Source organism: Apteryx mantelli, chromosome 7 (assembly GCF_036417845.1).
Source record: "Apteryx mantelli isolate bAptMan1 chromosome 7, bAptMan1.hap1, whole genome shotgun sequence".
NCBI classification, from domain to species: domain Eukaryota; kingdom Metazoa; phylum Chordata; class Aves; order Apterygiformes; family Apterygidae; genus Apteryx; species Apteryx mantelli.
The window spans coordinates 13,924,779-13,937,405 of NC_089984.1; the positions used below are offsets into that span (position 1 = coordinate 13,924,779).

Genomic DNA, 12,627 nt, shown 5'->3' on the forward strand with positions numbered 1-12,627 from the left:
TACGCATAATAACGTTCATTGCAAACATCTGCAAAGTACACAAGCGTGACTTCCCCGCCCTGCTGAGACGTAACGGTCTATGCACTGCAATATATGGTTATGCAAGGGCTGCAGGACACATGGGGGTTCTGGACAGAAAGTAAAACCACAACCTTTCCTGAAACTCGAGAGAAGTTCAGGTGACCAGCATGCAGTTGCACTGCCAAAGAGATCAATAGTTTAAGGTTGGGTAATTTTATGAGTAGGTACCATTTCTTACCCTATGTATGAAGAAAATTTTAATTAAATCTTCTGTATTCGGGTGAAAGCTGGTTAGATATAGGGAAAATTCTTTCCTTTGCAGCATCACAAAGTCTATGTTGCTGGAAGCCACATGGTGGATATGACAAACTAATCTGCTAAGCTGTATATGCTCTTTGGGGCAAATCTGCCATTAGGAGTTTCTAGGGGATGGCATGGCCAGAACCTCAGTGTCCTATTTGGATTCTTTGTCTGCGACAGAAATGATCTGTCTTCAGCAGCAGACACATGCAGACAGATGCATTGTCCCCACTTATAAATGGTTCTCCTAATGCTTGACACTCTGTTGGGTTTTAGGCCTGGGAGGACTTCTTGGCCCTTTCTGTCTATCTAGCCATCACGGAGCAGAAAGCATCCTTCGTTAGGGGGATGGCAGGATTACAACTCCCCAGATGATTCCAAGGGGACGACACACACAGCCTACAGCATTTGAGCAACAGGACAGTAATCACGAACTCTTCTTTGACCCATACCTTGCACAACTCATCAGCTAGGAAACAAAAGCACCATGAGACCACATACTACCGACATACACAAAGTCTTACAGCAAGATGTGTTCAGGTTCAGGTGAGGTAACTGGTAATCTGTTTAAGCTCTCAGGCAAGTGCCTCTACAGATCTCAGCAACCAAAGAGCTCTTAGTCACTGTCTGGGTCTAGAGTAACATGAAGGGGCAAAATCTTTTTTGTCTTTAATGACAGCAGCAGCAAGACTTCCATGGTGAATTTGCAAAGGACGTAAATAAGAACAAGTGTAAGATTTGCTCAGCTCATTTCTCCTAGCAATCAAGTCAGAGTTTAGGTCCCAGCTCCCATCATTAATAAAGCCTGTGCCATAAACCATGGTGCCAACTTGACCAACATATGAAAGGCTGCACTTGTTCTCCCACAGGTGAAAACAGCACTTACTGCGAGGGTATCTTCATAAACATATCCATAGTAGGGAGTCCCGATGAACATGGGAGGAGTGTCCTGAACATCCTCCACGTTGACAGTAACTGTTGTCGTGGCTGAAAACATTTTGTTATGTCCCCTGAGCTTCCCACCGCCATCCTAAAAGAGAAGCCATCATCAGGTACCTCTGCTGAAACATGTCTGCAAATCAGTTAACGGCCTTGCACGCATCTCATAAGCCTTCGCAGGCACAGTCCCAGGAATTTCTTACCTCTCTCAACACAGATTCATCTCTGCTGTCCTATTCCTTCTCTGTTTGTCCTTCCATTTCCATTAATCCCTCTCTGATTAAGCAGACAGCCCTCAATATCTCAGGAGTCATTTCTTACATTAAAAGTGGTTGTGCCAATGCATGCAGTTATATATAATCTTGTATCAATGACACACAGGACAGGGGATTCAAGCTTTTTGCAGGAAAGAAGAATGCTAGAAGCAGATGCAAAAAGTTAGCCACAAAGGCCTACAGATTTCCATCCCCCATACAGTCTTGCCATAAAAACAACAAGATGATACACAGCAGCAAGGCAATGCATTTCTAGGGGAAAATTGCACAATGCATGTGATCAAAGTCTCCTAGGGACTCTTATGTGATGTAAGTGAAAGCATGGAGGAGCACAAAGCCAGAAGCTGCTAGGTAGCCACAGTGTATAAACAGTCTCTGGGGGCTTTACTACAACCAACTCTGCTCATGCTACTGATACAGCAGAGCCAATTAGAGAGATGATTCAAAATTTCAGAAGCTTTTAACACCTTCAGTCTCAGAGCCCCAGCTGAAGGTCAGTAGTTATGCTGGTATATAAGAGAATGTGAACTGTTTAGCATGTCCACTGTACCAATTCTAAAAATCCCATCTTTTTGAAGAGAGATGCTCAGGTTTTTCATCCTTACTGCAGCAAACACAGCACTAATCCACATTTTGCTCTTCTCCTCAGATGAAGCCTGGCTAAATAAATAAATAAAATGATCTATACACTTTTCCTAAAACACAAGGAACCCAGAAAGGCAGCAAAAGTAGCTGCAAAATCATCCTCTTTCCACCCATGTGTTTCTGTCTGTGTGACAGGTCCCCAAAGGATCCTGAGAGACTTTATTTCAGAATTCATAAACTTTTAAAGCCTGTTATGAATCCTCAGCACTGCTGAGGGTGACAGAGGCAAGGAGCGATGTTCAGCAATATCTGAATGATTTGAATAAGTTCCTGCCACAAGGCAGCAGAGAAGTGAAAGAAAGAAACATCCACAGATAGATCCAGAAAATAAGTGTGTCACCCCTGGCTGTCTGACTGCAGCTAACCACTGTGATCCACACAGGCTGCTGCTAGCGGTTTGCCACGACTGTGCGGGGCCATCCCGCAACAGCATGGGGAGCCCTGGGCGCTCACATTTGCATTTTGAGACTGGTGCTTCCCAAAGGTGAAGCTGCATACACCAACCTTCCCTTCCAGGCGACTCGCCACATGCACGGCTGACTTTCTGCAGAGGGGCTCAATGTCCTGGCACCAGGTCCTGGGCTAAATGCAGAAAACCCACTCCTGAACGCCTCCAGATGTTGCGCAGCAGCAGCACTTTTTCTGCTGCTAGACACAGGTTGCCTTTCCTCACTCATTTTTCCATGTTACCTTCCATATCTCCATATGTGACAGAGGCTGCTCCCACTCCAATGCTAGGCTTTGTTTCAGTTACACTTTGGGTCACCCTTCTTCTATTCGACCTCTGCTGTCCTACTCAAACACAACCCTTCCTCTCCTCCCATTTCAGAAGAGAAGCCTGATACCTTGGCTACTACGATGACAAAATGGGTTCTTGATTTTTCATAGTCCAGGGCAACCCCTGTTTTGATGCGCAGAACACCACTGTGACGGTCTATTGTAAACTTATTAGCATGGATGTTCTAGAAGAAAAGAGAGGAGAAACAGTGAAAGATTATAAGTATGGAAATAAGATTGCTGCAGGGATTCATCTTTTATTTCATCTGCTAAGGCGAAAGACTAGAATAATGATATGGTTTGGGCGAATAATGTATTTGATGAATTTCACCTCTGTGTGTTTATGAACAATTCATGAACCTATCACGAGTGTCTCATTATTCAAATAAATCGGTAACTTCAATGTAGATTTTTTTAATCTTTTAGTATGTCATTGTGAAATCTTAAAATTTGGTTAGCACAGGTCATTGCATGGAACTAAATAGTAAGGCTTAACACAAAAAAGATTAGGGGGGAAAAAAAGGAAGAAGAGAAAAGGTGTTATCCCTTAGCTCTTCAGAGTTCTACTGGCTTCAGAAAACCAGCAATGTTGCATGCAGAGATAATTGTCAAAGACTTTTACAGTGACGTTTTAGTGATTTTTTTGGGTGTCCAAGATGAAGGACCTAAAAGATATCTTATTTCCAAAAGAGGCCTAAAAACATCTCTCTCCATTCTTCCTGACTGGAGAGATCTGTAAACTCATCTCAGTTTTGGTAAGCATAGGCAATAGTTTCTGCCAGATAATCTTGGGCTTTTTGGTAGTCATCACTACCTGCCCACACAAGATTCTTTTCTGTGCACCTTAAGAACTCTCAGAGATTGTGCCAAAAGATGTGGCAACATTTCTTCAACAAGTACACATATTAAGTAACCTTCTGGCTACACAAACATATTAGCTAGACATAGGTGTTGGAAATAACTGTTCCTTAGCTTCATATTCTATCAGCTGACTGGAAAAAAACCCTGCGCAAAACTGAATCCTGGACACATTGTATTTTGAAAGGATAATTGGTCAAATTCAAACTAAATTTCAGCAAGGCACTCATGGTGTTCTTCATAGTATGCCTAAGCTCATAACAAGATTAGCTTTAGTGCTATATAAATATTTTCCAACTTGTTTCCATATTTGTACCAAAGTAAATACTGCAACAAACTGGTTTTGGATTTTTTTTCTGTTGCCTCTTGAATGAGGGAAACTGCAGCAAATCTGGAGAAGCTGGTCGTAAGAAGGAGGAATTTGAAAGGCATTATGCAAAACACTGCACTTTTTGCATACAGAAGGTCTGTAATGAAGATGAAACTCATCTTCAAAGATGAAGCCCTCTCCTGTTCTTCACCAGTGGGCTACACCTGAAAGGCTGGTTCCAAGCAGGCACAGCTTTGTCTGGAGGTGAGAAGACTTAGTATTCCATATATTACACTGTGATCCAGATCTCAGTTACACACCAGCCAGCTACAACCAAGTGCGGATTTGGGTTTCCAAAGCACTTTGTTTTCCCAGAAAAGTGATTTCATGCTTTAAAAATCCCATACACATACAAGATTACTGTTCAGACTTTGATACACTTGCTCTCCCTATCTCTAAGGGCTGTCATGCCAAAAAAGGGTCCAATAGGAGCCCTGCTGCGAGAAGTCCTGCTGGCAACCACAGGCGCGCTGGTGGCAATCCCAGCCCCTCCCTCTACCTTCTGGCCTACGCTCAGCTGCTTGCAGTCAGGCAACGTCACTGAAGGCAGAGCCTGCTCTCTCATGCACCATGCAAAATTGGTCCCGCAGACACTACTAGAAGGCTTAATCCTCAAAACCTTTTTTTATCCTGGTTTCTGAGATCTCATTTACTGAGATTACTTCTGAAGGCACAGATAACACCTTACCTGCAAGAAGTAGGTGATACTTCCTCCAGAACCCGTGTCTCTGTCTACTGCCTCGATCTTAAATATACTGCTGCCTGAGGGGGTGTTCTGTGACCAGAAAGAGTTATCAGAGTCAGAAGGAACCAGCAAAGCAATGTGAGTTAAAAGAAATGAAAAATGAGCATGCAAGGAGGAAGAGAAAGGGAGTGAGGGTAGAAAGAATATAAACAAATGAGGGAACCAAAAAGCAGAGAGAAAACAGAGAAGAGAAAGAGATTAAAAATGGAGGAAAGTGGAGAAGAACAAGAAGATAGAAAAAAACTTGTTGGAATGAAAATGACAGGAAATCTCTTCCAAAAAGAAGTGCAACCTATTCCCACCAGTCAGTTCTAAAAACTCCACTGACTCATGTCTTGGAGCTTACCCACAAAATAGCACACCTCAAGAAAACAGCTGGTCCCTACCAGACTTGGTCCCTAAGTGCACACTGAATATTAAATACCTACCCAAAACCCTGAAACATAAGAGTGCAAGTTAATCCTGCAAATCTTGTTATCTTATTAAAACGTACTAGTTCCTCTTTACACTCTATTGAAATATACTTGTAGCATACAAAGAAATTTAACCAACCTCTGGGACTTGGACTATGTAAGGTGTATTGATGAACTCCGGGCTCTCATCATTAGCATCTGTTACAAGGATCCTGACTTTTTCAGAAACCTGGAGCGGAATATGAAGAACATATTATGAATCAAGCTGATTTACAACATATAAATGTTCATTTGCATACTAAGGTGTATTCAAATGCAATGAAAAACTGTGTTCTAACAGAATGTCCTTGCACTACCAAAACTGATTATGAGAAAGAAAATGCAGTCAATCACATCATCCACAAGAACTGGCTTCAAGGAGAACACACAGATATCTCTAAAAGAAATAAAGAATCTCAGAGTACTTTATAAATTACAGATTATGGGGCTGATTTTCAAAAGTGGCTTTCCTTTTCTTTATGGCATTCAAGATACCATGATATATTTTATGGGAATACATAAATGACTGTGTAGAAGTTGGTACCTGACTGCCAAAAGCATTCATTAATGCCTCATTTGATATCACACTGTTAAGAGTGTGCATAATTTGGATGTACAAATGCATGTTATTAATATTTAACAATAACATAACGTAGCCTCTGTTCTCTTTCTAAAAATACAGAAGCAAACATCTTTGACCAAAAAACTTCACCGTTGTTTGCAAGGTGGAGATGTGGATGTGATCCCATTATTTCCTTTATTTACAGAGATTGCCAGGGCAGTTGGGACTGTAAGACCTGGCCACTTCCTAAACATTCAGTGTAGCAATCTCACTACATTTGTTTGACATGAAGAAGTGCTTTGTAGTTAATCCAGTCTTGTGGCTAGTAAAAGGGTCCCACTTTTGTGGCACCTCTAGTGATGAAGCCCAGGTCATCTTGACAGACTAATATCCTGACTGTGACGGCATCTGTTTGTAAACGGAAAATGACAAGGAAAATTGTAGAACTAGGATCAGACGCTGGTGCAGCGCCCCAGATAAGCCCTGAATGATTAGAAGTGATCAAAGCTTTATTCAGCAGCAGACAAGAAAAAACCCACAACCTCAGCGTAAGCAAATCTTAATGCCATCCTAGAGAAACATTGCAGGGGGTGGGGGTGGGAGGAGGAAGTCAGCTCTTGGGTGTCCAACACTAATTCCTATAATGTCTTCAAAAAGCCTCCAGCTCTTTCTTAGGTGTAAACCCTACTGAGTGGACAGTGAAATGTCGTAGGCAGCTGTTATTATTTTGTAGGCCACTTTGAGTCAGGCTTTCAGCTCACCCTGCAGTTGTAATTATCCTCAAATAGCTGAGCAAGGAGCTGGAATGAGACCTGTGCTACTGGGAGTTCAGTGGCTCTTGAAACAGAAGCTAAGACTCTAATGAGATTATGCTTTCTGATAAAATGAGATATTTCCTGAAAGGTAGTTTAATGGGGGAGAGGTGCAGGGGGTGACAGTTTGACAAGCTATGGCATAAATAAATACTTACTGTACTCAGGCCATCTGAAATACTGACTATAACTTCAATCTCATCTTCCTTCTGCAAACCAAGAAAATTCCTGTGTTAGAGAGTTGGTTATTTGCGCTGATTCAAACAGGATCTGCAGATTTAAACAGGTCTCAGTGGATACAGCAAAGTAACAGCTAATACTACAAAGCTGTCACAGCAGCGGCAAGGAAGCCCCCTCACAGGCTCCACACTCGGCTCTTTACAGGGCTTCTTGGACTTCCTGCGGCCATTGGCAAGAGATGGTTGGTCTGGGAATCCCTGTTTCCCTGTAAAGTGCTAGTGAAAATCAGTTGTCTCTTTTAAGAAACACTTCCTAAAAAGATATTTTTGGTACAAGATTCTCCTGTCTTAGTATACCATAATTTGAAGGGTTTACTGAGTATTGCATACTCTTCCCTGAAAAGCAGATATGATTGGTTCAATGCCTGCATTCCCAGAATAAGGTTGCCTTTAGGTGACTATTGCTGGGAACATCTTTAACCAACATAAAGGGCTGTGATGTAACTAGAAAAGTGAACTGGAACACTGCTTACAGAAATCTCCACTTCCTCCTAATGACAGGAGAATCCTAAAGAAATCGAGATTTTCTCTGAAGATCAGAGGACTGCAATTGCTCCCAAACTCTTGATATGGGGGAGGAATGACAGAAATAAAGAGTAAATTTCTATTTTGGCAAATGCTGAACAGACAGCTGTCCAAAATTTGGTAGTAATGTCAGTGGCACAAGTGAACTGGAAAAGAATGTGATGGGTGAAATATATTGTCTCCAACTGCAAATTAAATTATATGTTTCAGGGGCAAAAAAGTTGACTCTGTTCCTCAAAATCATTGATCAAATTAAGGACTCAAGGATATTCCATTTCATTGTACTCTACCTCTCTGTCAAGCTCCTCAATCAGTGTAACGTTTCCAAGGTGCTCGTCAACAGAAAAGTAGTGTCTTGATCCAGCTTCATAGGCCAGGCTGTATGTCACGGGATCTCCTTCTGGGTCAGTTCCATTCAGAGTGTACACGTGGGTACCTGAAAAATTGGGCCATTCAACAACATTTCCTTGTGATTGCTTCAACTGGTGAATTTTTTCACTAATCTGTTCCTTAGGAATTTAGCCCCTGTATGGCAGGCAAAGCTTCTGTGAATCAAACCCGCTTTCTGGGGAATATGGATAAATAGACAGTTCAATAGTTCTGACGGTCACTTTTTACTATACTGGTTAAATCAAGTTTATCTGTGCTGGTTTCTATCACTTTGGGCTCTTTACTGTAGAATTGCACAAAGATCAATACAGCTCCCATCATAGTGTTTACACAGATGACGAGTTCTTGACTAGCTCTCAATCCAGGCGGGTCTGAAGCTATGCTGTTTAAGGACGGGGTGATAATCGCAGCAGCACCAAAACACCCTCACACAGCTTTGTTCTACGGGAACAATGAAGCTGCAAACCAGCAGGCGGAGGATCCCCGAGGCTGGAGGCAGCACTCCCACCGGACTGAGCCCCAGCTCTGGAGCCCGGAAGATGGAAGCACATTTGCAGACTTTCCCACTTGCAGAAATAAACAGATGCAAGAGTCTTCCTTCATACTTAGCTCCCCCTCATTAAATTCCCTACTTAACACACCCACTCATGCACATACCAATGAATAAATTCTCTAAACTCATCAATGTATTTCTTTCACAAGCTGGCAAAAAAGAGATTGTTATTTCTATTTTTAAACATTTGAGAAGTTGGTGCCAGTTTCTGCAGTAAAACGACTTTGTTTATCAGAAGTGATATGTCCTGGGGGAGAATGTGGCGAGGGTTTATTTATTTTTTTGACTCACATGTCTGTCATTTTACTGTGCATTAATATCTTCATCCAAATAGCCTCAAGCACTTTACAAGAATCAGTTAACTGGGTCTGAAATATAAAACAGTGCTGTTGTTTTCTTTTACATCATAGTAATCTGGTGTGCCTTGAGTAAGTTACCTGAGATATCCAGGTTCCAGACATCTCAGGTAACTCACCCAAGGCACACCACTGCAGCTAAGCTACTGACTAGTTAGCATTAAGTCTTGCTTTTACACAGGACACAAAGATATCATGGCAGAACCCTTTCTGAGAAAGTTAACAAAGTTATGGCATAACACTGTCAAAGGGAACCCAGAAGACTCCAGTTTTAAACTACTCTGACACACTGAGTTTGAGCAATTTTAACTCTATGACCAAAAGTCATAATCTTTTTCTCATATAATCTCTGCAGCAACAATGGGGTTTTTCACTTACTAGACCATAAGTTTCTGTTTAATGCTTTGGCTTGAGGTCCTGTCAGTAATGCTAAGGTATCAGGTAAGCTGCCAGTTTTGTAATACAATCTTCAGCACTTCATTTGCTTATTCCTTGACATACAAAATGTGAAGCAACAGATCAGCAGGCTTAATGGACATGCAACACCCAGACATCAGAGGGGATACTAAGAAAACATGGCTACTTAGAAAACATGCATAGTGAGAGATTCTGTCAAGCCATGCTGGATCTACACTCACTTGTGAGTGAGTTCCCTTGTGATAATTGCCAGAAATAGGACAACTTTGTAGAGAAAAAAAATTCACACTGCAAAAACCAACGGGTCCCAAGGAGCACAAAAACCAGACCCTATTATGAGCTGGCTTAGCAGCCAATGATCACTCAAAATTTGCAGAACAGTTTTACAAAGTTGCAAAACAATTTTCACATTTTTCTTAGACTTTTCCCACAAAGCAAAGTAGAAAATAACAATAAATCTAAAATTGAGATTCCAAAATATATTAGGGAAAGGCAATGAGCAGAATGATGAGACATTTCTCCAACTGTAACAATGGAACCATGTAAGCACAAAGAAAAGCAAGGAGAGGAATAAACAGGGATTGTTCCAAAACAGTGTCCTAAGGAGACATTCACTTCCAGATATAGTTGTCATATATATATGCATATAAAAGAGACTGAAATTTCAAGGCTGTTGAAGGTCCTGCAGCACCAGTACTGATTGCATTTACTCTTGTTTCTCAGAAGCTTTGGTCTTAATATCTAGCCTAACTAGGACCAGATGGAGAACTCAGGTGTCAGCTCTCATAACTTCATTGATGCTCTTGTCAATACAGCGTGTCTTCTCACTCTTCTTCTGCCATGAGGACTTTTTACTTCTTAATCACTTCTCTGCCCTTTTTTTGTTCACTCTTCCTATCCCTTCTACTTTTTATACCACTGGCTGTCCAGTCTGTTTCTGCAAGTGTGGAACCACTGCTCTTTCTTCCCGTTGATCTCCTGGTCCCTCTGAGATGCTCAGTTATATGCTTCTAGCACGTGCACCTGCTGAAGCAGTGCTATCTGTCCAGCGGGGAAACAGGGGATGGGTGTTATGATCCTATATCTGAAGTTTTCCCAGCATGCCAGTGACGACCAGTCACACGTTCTAGTCCTGTGACTGGGACTATCCCAAAACTAACAAATTCTGGTATTCCAAAAATTGTGAAACAGTCCTCAGAAATCACAGGCTGTGTGCTAGAGCAGAATGGATTACAAAAGTTTAGGTGAATACATTTGAACCTGGGCTTATTCTAATCTTATTCTTACAATTTTCTCTCCTACATTTTCTAGGAGTTTTCCTATAAGGAAAACAGCAATTTTCTTGTTTCGAAAAGTGAGATGAAACATTGATATTGGCACATACTGAGTTTACTGAGGTTTCTGAGAAAGTAATGGAGGGCATCATTGATCTTTACACCGTACTCTGTTTTCTAGATAAAGCTGATACTGCTCCATTTTTTGTAAAGCACAACATTTGTGCGCCTATTAAATTGGATTGTTGATCAAAATTTCTCTTCTAGCTCTATCGGAGTTCCTAATTTTGATGGAATTGTAATTTCAGTGCACAATACTCCTCATATCATTAACACCATGGGAACACTTCTCAGCACAGTGTTAATGCCAATTAAAAATCTCCTCTCAGTATGCTGCCTCCACTTGCTGAAAAGAAAATAAATGAAAATCCAGCCAAAATCTTATCAGAGAGTACCAAGCAAACAGCCTCTTCCTGTCAGAAAGATAAGGAAATAAAGCAGTCTTTACCAGCGATATGGGAAATGTTGTGCACAGGCCCAGACCCGAAGCTCTAGGTTCCCTGAGTACCTTTGCGATGGCACAGCAGGATGGGACTGGGGAAACTCCTGGGGAGCTGCACGTTGCTCCCTGCTACTGCTTGTTCCCAGGAGCCACATTAGACGTTCACTCCATTTTTCTATTCCATCTTAAAAGTCATTTGTTCTTTGCCCAACCACTTAGGTTGAATGGCTGCCCCATGATGGCATTGCCCCATCTTACTTCATTTCCAGCCTAGATTTATTCACGGCCAGCTTCTATCCATGTGCTCTGAGCCAGTATTGCCGTCTTGCTGAAGACACACTGTCCCCCACTGCTGCCTGACGCTTGGGAATCATTCCCTCGCTGCCAAGTTAAACAGGCCAAACACATTTTGGACTCATGTTCGACTCGCCTGGTCCCCCTCTGCCACCACAGCTGACATCTGTTAACAAGATGCTGAGAGGGACTTCCACAGGCATGCTCCCAGTGCAAGTATCTCTGTTCCTAAAGTCACAGCAAATACCAGCCAGCCAGGGGTTATTAGCCTGCTCGTTTCCCCACATGGAAAGGCAATGAACAGCTGCTAACACAAAGCCTACAGATGGCTGCTTTACGCTGCAAGTTCACCCCGAGCAAAGGGGATCTCAGGCTTCTGGAGAACACGGATCACGCACCAAGACTGCCTCAAAAAACACCCCTTTCCTATTCACTACCAGTTAATCCTGCTTCCTGAGCACACCCAGGCTGCTTCAGCTCCCTCCCTGCATCACTGCTGCATCTGCCACCACACTGCGTTGACTGATGAAGCAGAGACATGGCCACAGAGCAGCAGCACGAAAGCCAGGAGCGGCTACGGCATGAGCTGAATCTCGCCACTGTGGTTGTAACCCTGTGCAGCTCAGGGTGGGGGAAACAGTGGCAAGTGCTCAGTGGTGCGCCCAAAACACCACCCCGTGATGGTGGCCCTGTGGGACCCGTGGTAACCAACTCCAAGGAGAAGCAATTTGAGGGTGATTTCCCGATATATCTGCAGTTCCTGTTAAAAGCATAAAAACAAAGGAAAAGGCCATATGACCTGCGAGTTGTCAGTGTATCTCTGTCAAACACTATTCTGCAGGGGGTGCTCCATTTCGCCTAGTGTGAGCTCAGCTATAATGATGCGGAAGACAGGCTGTATTTAACGATTCAGTTTTGGTATCTTCCTAGGGGAGATACTTCTGTTTCTGCAAGAAGATGAATATTTTTGTGCCACTTAAAACAATTTAGCCTTTTTGGAGTCATCTGAATGTGAGGTCTTGGTGGGTCTCCAGATTTCAAGGCAAAGTTTGGGCTAAAATGTCCATGTCTGGTGTGTCTAGTCAGCAAGGAATTGTAATTGAGAAAAGAAGCATGTTAATTCTTTCACTCAATAATTTTTTTTGTGACGAGGAGGGCTGGAAATAAATTGTGTGCAGAAGAAATTCCTTGCAGGTTCAGCTATGTCCATGATGGAAGAGATACAGAAATACATGTGGAGAGACAGCAGAGTGCCAGGGTGGGATTTCTGAGCACTGAAGGAAGGACCAGGAAATCTGACAGCAGGGACTCTTACCAGTTT

At 42.4% G+C, this 12,627-nt stretch overlaps 1 protein-coding gene across 1 annotated transcript in view; it reads right to left on the reverse strand.

Annotated features, from left to right (window-relative positions):
- The window catches only part of CDHR1 (cadherin related family member 1), a 46,544-nt gene that overhangs the window by 29,911 nt on the left and 4,006 nt on the right, over nt 1-12,627 (reverse strand). The window contains exons 2-7 of the mRNA XM_067299826.1: nt 7,811-7,956; nt 6,915-6,965; nt 5,483-5,572; nt 4,874-4,960; nt 3,026-3,142; nt 1,208-1,351 (exon numbers count right to left, since the gene is read on the reverse strand). Of these exons, the coding sequence (XP_067155927.1) occupies nt 1,208-1,351; nt 3,026-3,142; nt 4,874-4,960; nt 5,483-5,572; nt 6,915-6,965; nt 7,811-7,956 (635 nt within the window). The remainder of the gene's footprint in view (nt 1-1,207; nt 1,352-3,025; nt 3,143-4,873; nt 4,961-5,482; nt 5,573-6,914; nt 6,966-7,810; nt 7,957-12,627) is intronic.